The sequence below is a fragment of the Gymnodraco acuticeps genome, unplaced genomic scaffold (assembly GCF_902827175.1).
Source record: "Gymnodraco acuticeps unplaced genomic scaffold, fGymAcu1.1, whole genome shotgun sequence".
In the NCBI taxonomy this organism is placed as follows: Eukaryota; Metazoa; Chordata; class Actinopteri; order Perciformes; family Bathydraconidae; genus Gymnodraco; species Gymnodraco acuticeps.
The window spans coordinates 2,360,886-2,381,534 of NW_022990346.1; the positions used below are offsets into that span (position 1 = coordinate 2,360,886).

Here is a 20,649-nt window from a genome sequence, read left to right on the forward strand (position 1 = left end):
TCCACCGGGCGTGTGCTGCTGTGCGGAGGAGGATTTTACCACCGCTGGGGCCTGCTTTCCACCTGTCCTGGTTCTGCTGTTGCAGAGGCCTGCTTTCACCCCGGGGATACCACGGAGGGACCGGAGCGCTTCCACGCTGCTGTTTTCGCCTGTCCTTTGCTGCTGTGCTGATTTTGCTCCAGGAACATCGCGGATACTGTGTGCTGGTCTGGGAAAATGGCCCATATCGGGATTCTGCTGTGCCTGTTAACTGTTTTGGACTATGAGAAGATCTCTAGTCATTCTGAGAAGTCTACTGGATTCAGGTCTGTTCTGCCACCCGCAGTGGGCATCCTCTGCAAAGGTTCGGATGTGTTGCTCAAACAATTACCGGTTGCCTTGTCACAGACAATCTGCTCGACAAAATATGTTTGTCTTTTTGTTTTCCTACGATGATGGTTCTTCAGGACTGCTTCTTAAGCTCAAATCACACACTCGCAGACTTTTCCGGTGTTTCTAAATTAGTTGACTGTGTGTCGTTTAAGAGGAAAAGATGCCTGGTTTTGTTGTTATTACTGTCAGGAAATGTACAACCTAACCCTGGTCCGCCCAGTAGTAGTAGTCAGATCGCTACTCCTGCTGATTTTAAAGCTAGGTCTGGGTTGGGTTTCATCCACTTGAATGTGCGCAGTCTGTTAGGTAAACTAGATTTTGTCCGTATCTGGGCGAGCTCGACTGACGCTGACGTCATGGTTTTATCAGAAACATGGCTAAACAAATCTATTTTGGCCTCTGACATTGCCTTAAATGGTTTTAATGTGTATCGTACCGACCGGCCTAATAAAGGTGGTGGCGTTGCCATTTATGTTAAGAATAAGTTCAGTTTAAAAACCTTTGTATCTCTTTAAATGTTACTCAGATTGTTGACAGTCCTACTCGCCCTAACATTAAGTCCCCTAATAAATCCTCTCTAATTGATCTAATTTTAACTAATGTTCCCCATAAATATTCATCTGTGGGAGTATTTGCAAATGATCTGAGTGATCACTGTGTTGTAGCCACAATTAGGGACACTAAGGTCCAAAAGGTTAAACCTCGCATTATCATTAAGAGAGACAAAAAACATTTTTGTGGAGCAGGGTTTTGTGCATGTGTAAAATTGATCTGTGTGCTGATGTAGAAACCGCATGGTCTTATTTTTATCTTGGTTTTATGGAGATCATTGATAGACATGCACCCCTGCGTACATTTAGAGTAAAGGGACGAGACAATCCTTGGTTTTCTGCTAATCTGTCCAGTCTCTTTCATGAGAGAAACAAGGCCTGGGCAAAGGCTAGGAAATCAGGCTCAGAGGTAGAATGGCTGCATTTTAGGCAGCTAAGAAATAGCTTCACTTCATATCAAAAGTGCTAAATCAAAGTACTATCTGTCAGTAACCACAAAGAATCTGAATAATCCTGGAACATTTTGGAAAGCCATTAAATCGTTATCCACCGGCGATATCCGTAATGAGCTACCTCCGTGCATTACCACAGCATCTGGCACTATATCGGACAGGGCTACTATGCTAAATTGCTTTAATGAGCATTTTGTGTCCTGTGGTTCTCTTTTTGATTCTGTCACTAACTCTGCTTCTGTGAACACTACAGTATGTGACTCTGAAAAACGTGTGTTGGAAAACCCTTTTAGTTTTACCCCTTTTACTGTTGATGTTGTTCGTGAAACTTTAACCAAGTTAGATCCTAAGAAACCGGCTGGCCCGGACAACGTAGAACCTTTCTTTTTAAAGATAGCTGCAGATTTTATTGCTCCACCTCTCACTACTCTTTTTAACCTCTCCCTCAGCTCAAACACAATTCCAAAATTGTGGAAGTCAGTGTATGTCCTGCCTTTGCTAAAAGGAGGGGAGGCCACCTTATTAAATAACTATAGGCCAATCTCTAAGTTGTCAGTTCTGGCTAAGGTTCTTGAACGCTTAGTGAGTGAACAGGTAAAGGTGTTTTTATGTACAAATGACATCCTGTCTAAACATCAGTCAGGCTTCAGAAAACAACATAGCACCATCACTGCCACAATGAAAGTGGTGAATGATGTGGCGAGTATTTGAGATAATAAGCAGAGTTGTGCAGCTCTATTTATTGACCTTTCAAACGCGTTTGACACCGTCGATCATCACATTTTAAAGCAGAGGCTAGCCAGTATAGGCATGTCCAGCCATGCAGTAGGGTGGTTTGTAAACTACCTCTCTGAAAGGTCCCAATGTGTTCATTTTGATGGGCTGTCTTCTGAGTGGTTGAATATTGCTAATGGTGTTCCTCAAGGTTCTGTTTTAGGTCCACTTGTATTCTCCATCTACATCAACAGTTTAGGTGAAAATGTGGATGAAGCTACTTTACATTTGTATGCGGATGATACCGTGATGTACTGTGCAGGTTCCTCCATTAAGGAGGCTGGTGTTAAATTACAGGCTGTTTTTAACATTATTCAGACTCAGCTCTCTGAACTAAAGCTTCTGTTAAATGTTGAGAAAACCAAGGTAATGCTCTTTTCTAAAGCTAAAAAGACACCAGAGCCTGTTTTAGATATTGTAACTACACAAAGGAATAAAACTTGAAGTGGTTACCTGTTACAAATACCTTGGTATCTGGCTTGATGATTGTCTCACTTTTAAACTTCATGTCAATAACCTGCTTAAAAAGCTGAGGGTTAGGCTGTTCCTTCTTCTACAGGAACAAGTCCTGTTTCTCGCTTGAGGCCAGGAAAAGGCTAGTCACTGTGACCTTTTTACCTGTGCTGGACTATGGTGATTTGATGTATATGAATGCACCTGCCAATTGCCTGGTCAAGTTAGATGCCGCCTATCACAGTGCACTGAGATGTGTGACAAACTGTAAAGCATTAACCCATCACTGTACCCTCTATGCAAGGGCTGGTTTGCTTTCACTAACTGTACGGAGGCTCAGTCACTGGTACATTTTTATATACAAAGCCATGTTAGGGAAACTTCCATCCTACATCTGCTCCCTGATCTCACGGAAAATTGTAAGTGGCTACTGCCTGAGATCGAATGCTGTGGTTTTATTAAATGTGCCAACTGCTAGGACTGTCTTAGGGAAGACAGCTTTTAGATGCGCAGCTCCTCTGTCTTGGAATAGTCTGCAAATTAAATGGAAACTGAACAATCTGGTGCCACTAAATGTTTTTAAAGCTCGGTTGGATGCTAGTCAATCGGAAGCTATTGGTACCTGTTTATGTGGATAATTATGTAAATGATGCTGTATGATGTCCTTTTGTTGTTCTATTTATGTTTTTATGTTTCATGTGGAACTACTTGAGCAGGTCTCCCTTGAAAAAGAGATCAATGATCTCAATGGGATTTATCTGTATAAATAAAGGTTTGAAATCAAATGCATGCACGTGCACGGTTGTGGCATGACCACCAAAACAGAAAGATATGGACACAAGATGTGTGCAAATGTATTTAGTTTCATATCCATGTGGAAATGATTTAAGTGGTGGGGGACCTAACCTCCTCTAGGGGGGGACCGGAAGGTTTTTTTTTTAAATGTTGAAGTTAAAAGCATCAATCTGGTGCACTTTGAGAGCAACATTAAGAGATCTATGGATACATCTCTCAACACCCAGATGAAACAGAACTGCAAGCAGATTTCTTTTTCTTTATGGATATTTTACAAATCACTCCCCTTTTAAACTGTATTATTTTTATTTTTATTTTACTGTCATATAGCATTTTATATAGTAGTTTACTTTATTCTCTTATTTTTTTATAACTATAATGATCATATAAAGATGTGCCTTTAGCACTGGTTGGAGAAAAACCTTCTTATATTCGTTAGCATAGCTAGCTAACCAGATGCTAATAACAACAAAGTTATTAGGCTTGTTTGAGACAAGCGAGACCTGCGCAGACCTGCGCAATTTCGATCAACGTCTTGCTCGTACGTTGCATGATGGTTAGTCATTTTGTCCGACTTGCTCTGGAGGCTCGCCTACTTGAGACGTTGAAATCTCGCGGGACAAAGACGCCCGCAGCCTTGAGAGCGAGGCGCGGCGAGGCGGCGCAGTTCCTCTCCACGGGCTGCGGAAGCGAAATGCTTGATGGGAAACGACTCGCTGGTATCTCGAGCTGAGCGCTCATTGGTGGTTTTTTCCACGTGCTGGTGATGAAACTCTCCAATTGGCTGGCAAAATGTTGTTGTTGTTTTGTGTCAGTTTTACGTCGCCACTTCCATTCACATTTTTCATCATTGTTCCACAATATTTATCATCATTAAATTAATATCCATATATTTTATACTATACTTGCACTGCTTACCGTTTTCATACTTTATATATCTTAGCATATTCATACACACTGTTCATACTGCTCTCAGGCTGCTGTGTATATCTAGTGTATTCATACCCCTCACTGTTTATTCATCATTCAATTCATTCTATATTTTATTCTGTAGATGTGTACATTACTTTTCACTTTACTGCTTGTTGCACCTGGTTAGAAGCTCAACTGCATTTCGTTGTCTCAGTACCTGTAATATGTGCAATAACAATAAAGTTGAATCTAATCTGGAGCAGGAACAAATGTATTTACTTAGTACATATCTGACATTAACGATTAAACACATGTGTGCATTCTTTATAAATGCAAACCGAGTCAAGCCGACTCCGGAGGTGGCGGTATGCACCTTAAAGTTGTTTGCAATCCGCCAAAAAACCGAGAGAAGAAGAAGACGAAGCCGACTCCGAGCATGGACTCCGAGCTGTCCGACTTCAGGCGAGCTTTTTGAGACCTCCCCCGGCTGCGATCGGCTATTCTCGTCTACTTTCGAGGCGAGCCGCAGCTCGTCTCAAACAAGCCTATTGACTGTATGATCAGTATGACAGATGAGCAGCTCGCCACTGGGCTTTCAACTAAAGACACAGCCACGCAAAAACTGCGGCATGTGTACGGCTCCTTATGGGTTCTGCAATTTTTGAAGTGCCGGAGCCGCGTTCTGGTGCTCTCCGTCAGAACTACACCCCTGTCAGACGAGACATATACATACCACGTGATGACACGATAGGCTCGTGTTGTGTTCAAGGACCCTGGTCAGGAAAAACAGGCACTCGCTTGTTTAATTCTTTTGCGGTCTAGATTTCTTACTTTTTTTTCTTTTTTGCGTGTGTTTATAAATTACCTCGAGGGCCGTACCAAATTGTCTCGCGGGGCCGGAGGTTCCCCACCCCTGCTTTAACCCAAATGAGGTGATTATTTTACAGTAATCAGAAAATAAATAGCTTTTTGCCTTTCTATACCAAAAAAATAGAACGTACCAATACACGTGTCTTTTTCTAACTCAAAAGGAACATTTCAATGTAATGCTAATTTACAACTGTTTGAACTAAACAAAACTGGGATTTTGATGTTGTTGTCGTAATGTGCGGTCAGGTTAACGTTATGGGTCTGGACTGTTTACAAACTTCTGGGGGTTCAAATTATCCCGAGGGCCACGAACGCACCATTAAATTAATATATTTTTCTGATGAACCAGGATGACATTTATTTAATATTGGTTTAAAGAGTACATGTATATCCCACTGATGCTAAATTGAAGGAGACATTAAAAACGAGACGGTAGAAGATACAGTTTGAACGCTACAGGACAGTTAGCATCGCTAGCTAACGGTAGACCTTAAAGCTTAAAACGGTAACTAGCTAGTTTATTGGCTTTTTAATAATTTAAAGTAGATATAATATTTAATTCCACGGTATTTAACTTCGTCGAATGGAACTTTGTGAGGATGGACAGCTTCAAAGTGAATCCACAGATATAAATGCGTGTGGAACTGAGTGTGATGTGGTTCTCCGGGCTGGCAGCGACCATCCCGTGACCTGCGACCCGAGAACCCTGCACAACCTGACGGCCTTAGAGAAGAGCTGTCCGCTGCCCCCGTCCTGTGGCAAGGTGCAGACAGACATCGAGCCCCACATGCGGAGGATACTGGCAGTATGGATGTTTCAGGTGTGCAAATCAGTCATAAAAGTTCAAGTGTATCTCAAATTGTTATTAGTGATGACGTTGATTTTGTAATTTCATATCAGGAATAGCCTATCTGACTTTGTATCCTCAAATAAAAAAATAAAAAGTCTATATATCTCTCGTAGCTGACTTTAAAAGCAACATATGGGTGTTTTGTAGGTGTGTGAGGAGCAGAAATGTGAAGAAGAGGTGTTCCCATTGTCGGTGTATTTGCTGGACTGTTACCTGAGCCGCTTCGCCACTGAAAAGTCCAACCTGCAGCTTTTAGGGTCTGTTTGCATGTTCCTGGCCTCCAAAATGAGACAGACTGTCCACCTGACGGCCAGCACGCTTTGCATCTACACAGAAAACTCCATTTCAGTTTCAGACATCCTGGTAAGTATACCTAAACTTCGTGTAGTAGTGACTTATCACTACTGTATACCCTACTGTACATTTACCCATAAGCAATGTAGCAATGTAGCTAGCTTGGGCTATGGGTTTAAAAAATATTCAGGCCTACCAGTCATTGGAACCAAATCCAAAATAGGCCTGTCAGAATAACTACATTTGTTGGACGATATATATTTTCCTAGAAATAAAGCCTATAAACACTATTACTTTCATTCAAAACAAATCTATGCCAGTGATAAGCATAATATATCATGGTATAATACTGCAAGTATACTCTTTCAAAGAGCAATGAACTTTTCATAATAATATTCAGTGATTTGGGATCCAATTTAACAAATAATCAGATAAATAGAAATATATATGATAACACAATTATCATCAAAGGCCCTATGCCAAAGATATTGGATACCCAAATATACAATTGATCCCACTGTCCAGTGGGATTCCCTCAGATGTTAGACATAGCTTTGTCTTATGTGTCTGTGTGTGTGTGTGTGTGTGTGTATTTGTGTGTGTGTGTGTGTGTGTGTGTGTTTATGTCAGCGGTGGGAGGTGGAAGTTGTGTCCAGGTTAGACTGGTGTCTGGCGTCTGTGGTACCCTCTGACTTCCTGGAGCCAGTTCTGCACGCTCTCCCCTTTGTTCAGCCCCACCACTTTCCTAACATGCGCAGGCATGTTCACTCCTACATTGCTCTGTCAGTCACTGGTAAGTTCCCTATCGAATACAAGATGCTTTTTTCCCTAATAAAGTACACTAGAAGAGAATATGCATCAGCAGTGGATGCAAGTATTTTGCCATATATATATAAATATCTCTCTGTTCAATTATTTCTGTGCCTAATAATAAGGCTATTGTAGCAATAAAAGTAGGATTTTATATCCCTTGTCATACAATCAGTGATAAAAAAAATGGAAGTGAGCATTTAATGTAACAGTGAAAGAAAAGTCTTTCCACACTGTGGACAATGGACACAAAGCAGCCATAACTTTGATTACGATGTGTCAGCAGTTCATTTAGGAGACAAAGAGCTGAGTTTGTGTAATCCTGTATTGTCTGCTGTTAAAGACCAGCGTCCAACTATTCAGCTAGATGATTTCCCACGAATCTCTGTGGTGCTGCCCGAGGCAGCAGGTCACAGGGATACGTTCAGTTTAGTGCTGTTTTAGACTATGATGTTACAGCGCATACAATTAAGACAATTCCTGGCTCCCGACAATGTAACTCTTTTAAAAAGGTGTCTGAGCGAGGATTGAATATCTAATGCTTCGTCTCAGTGTATCTCCTGCCTGAAGCAATTAGGATAATCAATCACATTATCAGGTTTTGGAAAATGTCTGCTTTTGTCCATCAGGGTGTGTCTACAATGGTGGCATCTGTTTGAATGCCAACTGCTAGCCTTGTCTATTTAAGCACCTGCTGCAATAGTCTACAATACTTTAAGTGAACAACAATTGCCCATCATAATTAGTAAATTAAGTGTGATTAATTTTAAGGTAAGTTATATCCCTCTCTTTTCCTCAGACGGCAGGTTTTCAGTGTTCTCTCCTTCCACTGTTGCATGTGCCTGTGTGAGCATTGCCACACAGAGGCTACAGTTATCGGACTCCTCTGATTCAGTGATGACGTTTTTGGCCAACCTTTTGGTCATTGATCTGGTAAGGGTCATATTTAACTGACATTTGTCTATAATATTTTTTGGGACTTTGCCCTATTGTCAACATTGTCGGGAATGTTTGTGATCATTTTAGAAAGCACTCTGATAACAGTCTTTGGGAAAAATAAATGTTTGAAATTTGTTTAGAAGAGTCAGTTATCATGTACATGGATTATTAGTCAATATCCATAGAAAGAAAGTCTGTCCCATTGATGAACTTATGCTTGTGTCCCTGATCATGAACAGAGCCCTGTCCTCCTCTGCTATGAGCAACTGGGCAGTGTGTTGGAGCTCAGCCTACCCTCTGGTTTCCAGGCAAGTGTTAGCAGATCAGGAGCAAACAGCTGAGAGATCAGCTACACCCCTACCGTCTTTCAGGATGCTGTATTGACACCAGTGACATCTCCCCAGGAAATCCATCTCAAGCACTCCTCCCTGACATGACAGGCTAAAATGAATTATAGATGCATGTACATGTAGAAGAAAGAGCCGAAATATCAAGATAAATGTTTCTAAATGCCATTTCTCTTTTATCATAGTTGTTTGAAAGTTCCTTCTGCGACATGTAGAGCTTTTACAGTTTGAGATTGCTTTTGTTATATCTACTTTTCAAATATATATTTAGCATTCATCTTGATTAATTGAAGATGTGATGACATTTTTATATCTGGACAGTTCTAATGATTTTGAAAAGATGTTTTCAAAATCACACTATTGAATTCCCTTGTGGCTTTTATCAATATTCGGCAACATAAAAGATGTTGTAAAAAAACCAAAACATTTGCATGTGGGTCAAATAAAACAATATCCAGCATTCAAGTTCTCAATTTTTTTTTATTGATTTCCTCATCCCAGGCATAACAGCATGGCATATCACACGGTCATATAAACGATAAGCCCAGTAACTTTGGCAAACAGGGTTTGTTGCTGTTAAAGAAAATAATATTAACAGAACCTGCAACTTCTGGGTCAAGGGGGAAAGATAAACAGTAATGAAATGCCCAAACGCACTTTATATATTGTACAAAAAAAATGAAAGATACCATTTTAGACCCGTCTTCCTCTGTGTCACACATCAAGAATAAAATATTCCGATTTCTGTGACAATAGAAATGAATGACAATAACTTCCAGTTGAAATAAGGCAGTTTACATTTGTATAGGCTTTACATTCCTGATCAGATTCTTATTTTGGCAAAGAAATAACCATAAATAACTGAAAATATACACATTTTACCATTCCAGTTCCTTAACAAAAGCATGGCTTTGCAGCATCTGGGTACTGCAACTTATTATACAATAACTTAATACTTCAATTATAGCTGATAAATACATTGTATGCATCAGGTTTCCATGGGGGGATAGTGCGGAAATGTTCCAGGCCTGGGTTTATGTTCTAATTTAATCCCAGCAGGCCAATCCAATTAAGCAACTGCAGCGTGACATTTCATACAGAAAGAAAGAATCCCTTTTTCCCTGATTACCAGGAGGCCATTCATAAAGCAGGAGTTGGAACCAGATAACGTGTCAAACTTAATGATCCTTATCAGCATTTATAAATCACAATTTTACAATTGTACATTTGGAAACATAATGCTTTATTAGTTTAAGGACACACTTCTAATCCGGCTTTGTGAAATACTGTACCACCGCTCGTGTCAAGATATTTAAATTAAAATGCATACACCTGAGCTCCATGACTGATCTTGTACATTCAGTTGAAGGGCTATACATTGTACACAACCTAGAGGAGAGAGCTGGGGCACCATTTTCAGAATTTCAACTTGTGACCTGCAAAACTTTCAAAAAAACTTACGTAAGCCCCACCTTTCCTGTGAAACTGCCACCTGCACACAGAGTGAATGACCTGTGCTGTTGTGCTCAGGAGCCAAAAGCAGGTTCAACTGGTTATGCTCAATGTGAGTCATATGCGTCATGATTATCATTCAAGTATTATCCAAACTCGAAACAAGTAATTTCAAGAAGAAAAAAAACAACAATTGAAAAGAAATGCTCTTTGAGAGCTGAAGTCCCTGTTACAAACAAATGTTCCTCTTGGAACTTTTTTATATTGCTTTGAATAAAGACAAACAAAAAAAGTCCAATGACAGCAAATTTCATCTTTGGTATCCATGAAATGTCATTTTCCTCATACCCAAAGCTCAGTTAAAGCTGTAAAATACCCATCCTAGCATTACATCTAGTCATTATTGCTTAAAAAAAGAGTGAAGGTTCACGGATTATCAGCTGTTAAATTGTAAACACTTTATCAAACTGTCCTGTGGAGAATAAAATACACTTACTCTGTGGCTTAAGCAATATTCAAATAACCGCTGACTGTTAGTCAGTTTTTTTGTCAATTGTCACTGAGCAAAGTGTTTAACACACTGTTTTTGACGTAGTAGACCAGAGTTTTTGACCCACATCAGCTTCTTTCACTGAGGTTCTTTGAAATGGAAATGTTTAACTGCAGCATCATTCTTATAAAAATACTGTGCCATCTGGTTATTTATAGCCTGTTTTACTCAAATTACAGGCCCCAATCACCATACAATACAATTGGATGTTTAACAAGAAACCTCTTGTGTTTTTGGTACTGTGCAAATCCCTGAAGTTAGCTGATCATTATTACTAACATTTACTAGTGATTTCGCTTAATGCACTTTGGCTTTTGAGTATTCAGTAGTTAGCTGTTCGTCAAAACTTCTGAAAAACAAGTCTTTAGTCAGTGTTCTTCAATAATAACTGGACTTCAGCTTGCTGCAGAGCCTCGTGTAACCACGGCCTGCTTGTAAGCCTCTGTAACATTATCGCAGTCTGTGATGGAAAAGGCACTGTCAGCCACTCCAGCCTCGTAGCAGTTCCAGGACCTCAGTGGCCCGGCCCCCAGCATCCTGTCTTCTTTGATATCCAGCAGGTTGTCAGCAGACACACATCCTCTCAAGCTAGGCTTGGCTGGTGTTTCCACTTGTGCTGGATGTCGTACATGGTCTGGCAGATCCAGCTGGTCAAAGGACTCAGAAGACAGAATGCTGTCCTCGCTGATGGCGCCACTCGGCCTCGACCTGGCGCCTGTGCACGGTAAAGAAGCTGCCAGCTGGTCCAGAGAGCCAAACTCCTGCAGCCTGCCGGAGGAGAACTTTCCATTGCGCTTCAAAATGCCTTTCTTATGGGTTGGTGCTGAAGGGCACTCTTTAGTTTGTGGTGCCCAGCCAGAATCACTGTTGTCAGGAGAGGAGGAGTAGTACCCGGACTCGTGCTCGGTGGGCTTCTTTAGGATACCTTTGCGGGGCAGCAGTGTAGCCGAAGGAGCATTAGCCGAAGGAGCATTAGCCGCTGTAGCATCACCCAACATTTTCTGAGGCTCCACTGGACTTACAGCAGGGGCTTCACTCAGGGCCTTCTGTTTCACACTGTTGCGCCTCTTTAAAATACCCTTATAGGGGCGACTGTCTGTGCTTACTTCATGAATGCTCTGGGAGACATTGTTTTCTTTTCGTGACCTTCGCAGAGAGCGCTGCCGGACTACATCCCCGCCCGGCGAACGGAGCAGGCAGCGCATCTTGGAGCCATTCTCCAGCAAAGGTCTTGATGTACGGCGCAGCCAACTAGCAATGCTAGCCAGCCCAGCAGGGTGTGATGTGGAGGGGGAGGCTGGTGAAGGGGTCTGCTCTAGTGGACTGCTTTTTGTTTCGGCCAGTAATGGCTGCTGGTAGCCCCAGTTAAGCCACCAGTGTCCTGCAATCTCCTCTATTGTGGCCCTGCGCTCGGGATTTACCATTAGCATCCAACGTATAAGCCCACATGCATCTAAGAGGAAGAGCAATCGAGAAAAGAAAACCTGTTAATCTTTCCATTTTAATCCAGACCATGACTAGAATAAAAAGTTGAGATGAAAGACTCACCAGAGGGGTTGGTGGGTTTACGATAGTTTCCAGTGCTGATCTGTTGGACCAATGCCTTGTGGTTGTTTCCATCAAATGGCATGGTGCCGTGAACCATCGTGTACAACAGCACACCAAGAGACCAGGTGTCCACCTCCGGCCCACGGTAAGGCCGTCCATTGACGATCTCCGGGGAGGCGTACAGAGGGCTGCCGCAGAAGGTCTGGAGAAACTCATCACGCTGGTAGAGGTTGGACAGGCCAAAGTCTGCAATCTGTGAGAACAAGAAATATACATTAACCTGAGAAACATAGTATTTTCATTAGATCAGAGTAGAAAGAAAATGTGGTATTAATAGATTATCAATATTACACCTGATAAAAGTGTTAATTATCCAGTGGCACGTTAATAATTTATGTTCCTTCTGTTCTTGCTCTACCTCCTTCCCCAAACAACCCACACAAAATGTGTGTAATTAATTTGCCAAAAGAGAGAGAAAAAAAAGTATTCTGTCAGATATTATCATACAGTTTATGGATATTACACATGTCCTTTATATCTTTACACAAAGCACCATCTGCTGTCATATATAATCTAAACTAACACAGATGATATAACCTAACACTGCAGACTTTTATACCCATGTGTGTAAATGTGTAGTTGTGTTGGTTGGAACTTGTCCCATAAACATACCTTCACGTTGCCGTTGCCATCTAGTAAAATATTCTCCAGTTTCAGGTCTCGGTGTACTATTCCATTCTGAGAGGGAGGGGAAATAAAGATATTAGTTTTTTGAATTTTAAATGATAATGTCTCCACCCGGGCCATTATGCACCAGTTTACTGGAAGTGGTCTTTTTCCTATAAAAGGATCAGTCACTCATTACTGGGACAGAACACATTCTTTTCTGAGATTTTGTTCTGGTACATCAGCTGTGCTTCATTGTCCTCCGCTCTGTAGGGGGGCATGCCTTTGACTCGAGGACAGCCTGAACGTGTTGCTCTCGAACATGCAGGTCAACTACTTCTGCTGCTTGTAGCAACGGATACATTATGTTTGAAGCCTTTAGTAATTGTTAAGTTGCAGTCATAAAGAAACTATTGCGTGCAGTACTTTATAATTCATCTCGTTTACCATAATATAACCAATTTTTAAAAGATGGCTATGTTCAATCAATGTATAAAGTAACATGGAAAATTAAACATTTAACGAGACGTCATCAGCACTCATTAAAAGTGAAATGAGACAGATGGTTAGCACAAAATATGACAGGGCAATTCACTCTGTAAATACTGTCTAGCAAACCTGTAACAGCTCTGCAAAGTGCTGAACTGCTACAATAAAATATAGTGTGTTGTAAAAACCACAACTGATTATGTGTGTGTGTGTAGCCTTTCTGTTCCATCACACCCTCATTAAGAGTGTCAGACCGTGCATGTTGTGTGTGTTGGGTCGGTTGACCTTTAGCCCTGACGCTAGCTCTCTGCAGACAAACTGTTCATTTCCCCCTGCATCGTTCTCACAGCCTCCCTGTGCAGATCAGCAGGCGCACACTGAATAATGCCCATTATGTAACTTTGGGGGTGCCGCTGCCCTGGAAAAAAACAATGAGCGAAGCAGCTAGTCTGAGTGGGGCTCTGCGTCATCAGCTTTAACGTACTGTAGCAGCCACGCATGATGGGAACTGAGATAGATACCATAGATAATATACCTACATTTTGTTTTTCAAAACTTGATTCCAATGTCCCATGATTACATCTTCTGTAAAAGAAAACAATGTGCTCTGTATAAAATGATTGGATTATGAGAGACTGCCCTACCTGATGGCAGTAGTGCACAGCAGATACAATCTGTCTGAAGAAGCTCCTGGTGTCCCGCTCAGAGATGCTCCTCTTGTCACAGATGTAGTCGTACAGGTCTCCCCGGCTGGCATACTCCATCACTATCACAATTTTGTCTTTGTTCTCAAATACTGAAACAAAAAAAAACACCTTTTATTTAGGATTTCATATTCAACTAATCACCCTAATGGAACTGAATGATCTGGACTGATCAGTACGAACACACACTGTATGTTCAATTAAGGACGCATTGAAAGGAACTACAGAACTTCCTTTAGCCCCTATTTCACTCCTCCGATTAGGATAAACAGGGCCCCATGATGATTGTATTGTAATCAAACATGCACTGAAGTGGACAAACACTGAATGATGGCTATCTGATCAGGCGTGAGAGGCACTGGAAGACACAAGGCCTGCACATTATCCCACAGCGCTGACAGGGTATAAACCCTTATGTAACGTAGCATCTTCTGCACAAAAGACTTGCGTGACCAAACTCTGAATCTCAAACAAAGACTGTTTGAGAAATCTTTTCAGGTATCACTTTTCACGCTGCATGCTGGAGATTCAGTTACGATGTAAACGATGAAACTACACACAAAAAGCATCACATTTTGCATACTGTACCTTCATATATGGTGATGATGTGCGGGTGGCAGAGTGAGGACATGATCTCAATTTCTCTGCGAATGTGAACCAGGTCTTGCTCATCTTTGATCTTCTCCTTTCTGATCGACTTTATGGCAACCTGAACAAAGACAAAATGAAAATGAATCTATTTTTACTTACTTGCAGGGAATATTCAATAACATTTTACAGCTTTAGTTTTCTAGGAGAGTCAAATATTTTCTTTAAAAGCCACTGTGTAATAATCATCAGCTGCTGTGGCCACAAGTAATAATTTCAGAATAATGGTAAACATTAACACACAGTGTAGCCGGAGCACAATTTTGGAGGAGTCCTAAAAACAATAAACCGTCTTTGTAGTGTTAGTTACACAGCAATAATCATTTTTAATGGTTTGCCAACATAAGCCTCAATGAGATACTTGTCAAACCAGACGAGTGAGGCTGCATACTGAAATGCACAAGGGTGTGTTTCATTGGTAATTAATCCAAATTTACAGTTGGAAGAATACACTTAAGCATTGCAATATTATGTTTTGGGACGCTGTATCCACTCTTAAAAACAATACATATATCTAATAGATTTCAGGCAAATATTTATGGCAGACAGCGGCTCAGACTGCAGTAAAACTGTCATACATGCAAATCTCACTCTTCTGATTGCATAAAACACCTTTTTCTTTAAAATGATTTCCTAAAAAAAAAAAATCACAGTCGCATGATATCAGCTTGCTTATTATCTCAATATATTTAATGTAAATCCTGAATCGTATCGTATCCCCAGATTCTTGCCGAAGTCTTTTTCTTGGTGCCATGTCTGCCATTTTGGCAATAGTTTCGTTTTTTTAAGAACTCCTATTCATTCTGCCTTCAATAAGACTAGCCTTCCGTCTGAGGTATGTCCTCTTGGGAGAGGAACAATGGGCAGTGAGCCGTAAATTCTGCTCCGGGTCAACTATTGTGTGCTGTAATGAAATCCATTGTCTGCTGTTACGTCTGTGAGACTCATACAGAAGAATATAGAAATGTAAATCTGAACAGTATCTGTTGGGGAGCTTTTAACTTGTCTGTATGTCTTCATGTTGTGTTTGAACCCCAGATGCCTGAGATTCCTCTGTGCACCGAGTGCGTCATCAGACTACCCCGACGCTGAAGGGTGTCATGAGGCACCAGGAGGGCAGCAGTGGTGGGGTGTCCTTGTTTTCTCTCCTTTCAAACCCCTGAGGCTACAGACACGAGGGAAGTGAGTAAAGCAGTGACTTGTCATATCAGTCCCAACACACAACTGTCTCCCGTCATGAGTCACCGTCTGGCCTCGGCGCTCCTCCGGGTCAGCATGGTGTCCACACCACATAGCTTTCTCCCCGATTCTGGGAACCGTGGTTTCCTTCTTTTGTTTGCACAGCTTTCAGACGGGCTGGACTCCCACTCATGATGAGTTCACACCCCTGTGCAGTTATCCCTGTGTGTGCAGTCTTTGTAACGGTCAGCATGTTCCACGCAATAGGCACTGAGGTCTAAAACTTTGAGTTCCTGTACGAATAAACCCATATTCTTCGCACTTGAACAACAATTTGAGGTGTAACTGTTGCATAGCTAACTAAGCCAACTGGAAGGGCTAGTGTTAGCTTGTGGATATGTATGATTCATTTAAAGCGAAGAGCAAAATAAATATAATGTATCCTCTCCCCCGACACATTGCATTTCACATTAATACGAATATTCCCGAAATAACTAAACCCATTTCAATATAAACCAAAATAATCATTAGGGTTAGTTACGTACCCTTTAGTGAATATCTCCGACTGACCTAATACGCATTAACATTATAAGTTAACTTTGAAACCATACACATTTGCCCATGTATGCACACATAAATAAAATACCTTAATTAACAAAGCATTGGCAGTTAATTGTAATATATTCTTTCCCCTACTACAACTAGTATTAATAGTAGTTAGGTTTCAGTTGAATACTTTTATTGGGCAAAACTATGGATTAGAGCTGAAACCAATGAGAGAAACTTATCATTAAACATTCTGATGATTAATCATTCATATACCATTTTCCTAGCAAATAATCCAAGTTCCTGGTTCTTATTTTGCTGATTTTCTTTGAATTTGTGTTTTTGGGGAATTTTTATAGACCAAGAATTAATAACGACAATTTATTGCAGCCCTACATTTCATATTTACTCACTACTGCTTTACATTTTTCCATAGGCATTTACTTGCTTAATTTGTTAAATGTAGTAACAACTAGTTTGAAACTAGCTAGTTGCCACTGAAGACTTAGAAGAGACTTTGCCCTCAGTAATAGATTTGTAAATACCTTGTGAAACCCTAAAAAAGTGTTAAGTAACAGATGCACATTTAGAATTCATGTCACGCAGCGATGTGTGCTGAAACCTCCAACCTAAGTGGGTTATGTAATCAAATCATGCATGTAGATAATGGGAACAGCTGTAGTGCCAACGCACGCAAGATGAAGCCATCCTTTGTGCCGTGTCCCTCCCCGTGTCAAATTACATATCTTTGTCCGTTGTGTTGTCAATACTAAAAGGTAGGTGGATAAAAACAACACAGGTGAATGTTTCTCCGTTCTATGTTTACTGCCGTTTGAGCCGTACTGAATTCAAAACATACATGTTTGAACACAGGTTTCAGGCAGGACTATAACAAGGTAGCTGCCTTCAGGGATCAATTTCAGACACCAACTTATATCCTATAAAAGCAAAGTGCATCAGCAGCGGGAAGTCGTGTCACAGCAGAGATTTTGTTGGTAGACAAGGCTGAACCTGTATCACTACTTGTTTACTGCAGGTACAAAGGGGGAATTCCTGACTAACTTCCTTGACTTCCAAGCGCTTTCACTCATGATCGTTTAACACAGAGTATTTCTCATAAACATCACCTGTCAGCTGAGCCCAAATTGCTGGCAAAGAGACTTCATTTCCAGGCCAAGTATCTGTTTTGGTTTTTTTGATGAGTCACTATGCCTTTTTTTTTAAAAATAGGTGTGCTTTTTGTTTTAAATACTTTGCCTATAATTTGCATTTCTTGTTGCAGATACTACACTATGGAAACAAGAATATACGATCTAACAAATTGTAGATTATTGATAGAGGAACATATTGTATTACGCAGACTCGATTGCCTGTTTATAAATCATAACTAGTGAAACCAAATGCGGTAAAAAGCAGATGCCCTACAGTAAACCTTCAAGAAGTCATTCGTTTTTGTTTTTAGAAAGGTGGTAATTTGCTCTTTATGGCCATTATATATGCAGTTAAATTGTATTGCATTGTACTGAGGTGTTACTTACTGTAGATTTAGTCTACCATCATTCATAAACAGGTAATGCACTTGTAGACATTTAAGAATACAAGCACTTCTGATGCAAGAAATAAGTAAAACACGATCTAATTTGGATACACTATAGCATTTGTTTTTATCTTTCAACAAAAAAGGCATTTCCATGTGTTTGCCAACTCCTCCCAGTGCCTCAGGGTTATCTCTGTCAAGTCTGTTTTAAATTCCTCCCATTTCCCCTTAGGTCCCAGGGAACTGGAATTCACCTAAACTGCTAGTGGCTGCTATTTCCCCATCCAGCTTTATCACAAAAAGTTACCTAACTTTCCTGTTTAAATAGCTGAGACAATGTCACACAACCTTTCCAACGAAACGCCTTTCCTTTATTCTCTTAATGCCAAAGAGGGGCCAAAAGGAGGTGACTTATTGTGCAGTGACAGCATTACAGGATCCAGGGTGATCTTGCACACACGTAGTGATTTGTTTTCAAACGATCTGTTTTAGTACATCACAAATAACTTATTCATAGGTTTATCTCACACACAGGACCATCCATGTGTGAACTGGTATCACAATGTGAAAATGTAGATTTTACTACTTACTACCTACACTACTTAATTATTATTATTCTCATTTTTATATTATTATGATTATTACGAGGTTAATGATTTGCTATTAGTTCAAACAAAGGACTAACATTGCAAAGTACAAACAAAGTGTCAACCAGAGGTTTTGGTATCCACTGATACAGTTGGTCAATCAATCAATCAATGTTTATTTATATAGCCCAATATCACAAATGTTGGTGAGAATACAATGTTAAGATTAGTATAAGGGTTGCAATTTAGCAAATATTAAAATAAACATCGTATTCAGTGATCTAATCAGAAGCAAGGACTTGACATAGCTTTCAGAAAAACTATGAGAAAAGTAAGAGCAGCCCCCCTAAAACAAACAGTGAAGTCTGAGGGCAAACATTAGCTGGTTTGTCAACTTACAAAGAAATAACCGCAGCAGACACAAACATACCTCCTTTATTAGTTTGTAATTATTTACAATGAGAAACTGGAAGCCAGCCTTGAATAATTTATATCCATATTATGTGTGCAAACATTACAGCTCTCTATCGCTAAGCAACATATGGCTAATGGGGCCGCAGAACAGGAACAGACTTCAATGCCGACTGTAGAGGATCAAAACAAGTATGTCAAATTGTAATTAAATAATATAGTCAGTTCTTACCAGTCTCCCGGATCTTTCCTTGGCTTTCTTCACTTTGCCGTAGGTTCCTTTCCCCAGGGTCTCCAGAAACTCGTACCTGTGTTTCAGGTTGTGTTTGTGGTGGTGTCTCTTCACGGCTTGTCTTTTCACGGTCACCTGGGACGGGGCTTTTCCAAAAACAGGAGAATTTTCGGTTGAACAAGCCCCAACAGACGGCCTAGGGTTTGACGAAAGACTGGAAACATTTAAGTCCGCCATGCTGACACAACGGTGTTGTTCTTGTTGGCTTGTTTACGGATGCAGGTGTCGTTGTTAAAGTGCATTCCCCCGTGCGGAGCTCTGCCGGCAAGTTGCTCCCAAAGGTACAGATCGGATAAAAGTGTAATCATGAACTCCTCCAACTCCGGCAGTGAGACAGAAACTAAACGCGTGTGTGTCCCCTGTGCGGCGCGGTGACCATTATCAGCAGCAGGTACACGGCGTGCTACGACACGAGCTGACCTCAGCCACGTCAAATAGTGGAGGGGCGGTTCAGGTGCACCGAGGAGCGCTTGATATGGGACACGGGGCAGCGCCGGGGAGTGTGCAATCACATATTTAGGTCCGTTTTGTGTTTCCTTGTTAAGCTTCCCAGGGAAATAATTCACACTCCAATCCAAGTGGTTGTTCAATTATGCTTCACAGTGCAAAATAATATTAGCAGCAGCAGACTGCAACATGAATGTCTTATTGATGGCAGTAGTCCGTGTACCTTAAAAGGTCCGATGGTTGGCTGTGGTGGAAATTACCTTTAAGTACTTTTACTTAACCCTTTAACTGCCAGCACCACCATTTGGTAGAGCACATTTTGCGTCTTGATATCTTGTTGGAAAAAAAAAAGTTGAACTCTATCTGATTCAGCCAGCTCTACCCTTTGGTTGACATGTTATGCACAAAACAACCTCTAGATGTCACTGTGGTTTAAACAGAATGCCCTTCAGCTAGCTTCAACTGAGAAAGTTGGCAATGCTAAAAATCACTGCTGAAGAAATCACTCTTTTTGGTCAACTTTTGTAAGGTAACCATATCCTTTTTGACATATGTTAGTGGCAGGGCACTGACTGAACATAATTAGATAACTTGATGCACAAAAAAAGTTTTAACAAGGGTGTAATTATTTTTTTGAAAATATGCTCAACCAATCGGTCGAATTGGCCTTTTATGGTAAGCTAGCAATATGACTTTTTCAGAGTTTCAGAGATGTTTTGCAATAAAATATGGTAAATAAATGGCTAGATTCATGGTAATATTACTAAATCTAGTACTGCCTTATGAGTCTCAGAGTGAAAGAGTGATAATAATTTATATAGCACCTTTCATGCATGGCATTCAGCCCAAAGTTGCACACAGATGAGCAAGTTAGGCCAACACAGGATATAGACATTTGCCGTTAGGCCAGTGGTTTCCTGTTAGGCCAATTCAGCATACACAGTAAGATGAGCAAGTATTTTTTTTATCATGAAAAACACCTTACATTACTTTTTTCCATTTTTTATTTTTTTTACAATTATAATTTATTATCTTTTATGAATATATCTGGTTGTATATATTGCTCATTTTCCATAAAAGAAACAAATGTATTTGAATTTGTGTTTTATTTGAGTTTGATGCATACTGTGCTGTATAATGATGATTGTTGAAAATGTACTTTTACCATAGAAGG

General features: G+C 40.6%; 2 protein-coding genes across 2 annotated transcripts; one reads left to right on the forward strand and one right to left on the reverse strand.

Moving 5' to 3' along the window:
* Positions 1-5,016: 5,016 nt before the first annotated feature.
* On the forward strand, positions 5,017-8,833 carry ccnd3 (cyclin D3). The gene is made up of 5 exons (XM_034223839.1): positions 5,017-5,999; positions 6,177-6,392; positions 6,954-7,116; positions 7,933-8,066; positions 8,312-8,833. The coding sequence occupies exons 1-5, from the start codon at positions 5,763-5,765 to the stop codon at positions 8,411-8,413; spliced, it is 852 nt and encodes a 283-aa protein (XP_034079730.1). The 5' UTR covers positions 5,017-5,762; the 3' UTR covers positions 8,414-8,833.
* A 46-nt stretch (positions 8,834-8,879) lies between these two features.
* nuak2 (NUAK family, SNF1-like kinase, 2) lies at positions 8,880-19,360 on the reverse strand. Its single transcript, XM_034223838.1, has 6 exons — positions 18,969-19,360; positions 14,417-14,537; positions 13,769-13,920; positions 12,642-12,707; positions 11,970-12,222; positions 8,880-11,874 (listed from the first exon to the last, which is right to left on the reverse strand). The coding sequence occupies exons 1-6, from the start codon at positions 19,203-19,205 to the stop codon at positions 10,817-10,819; spliced, it is 1,887 nt and encodes a 628-aa protein (XP_034079729.1). The 5' UTR covers positions 19,206-19,360; the 3' UTR covers positions 8,880-10,816.
* Positions 19,361-20,649: the final 1,289 nt, after the last annotated feature.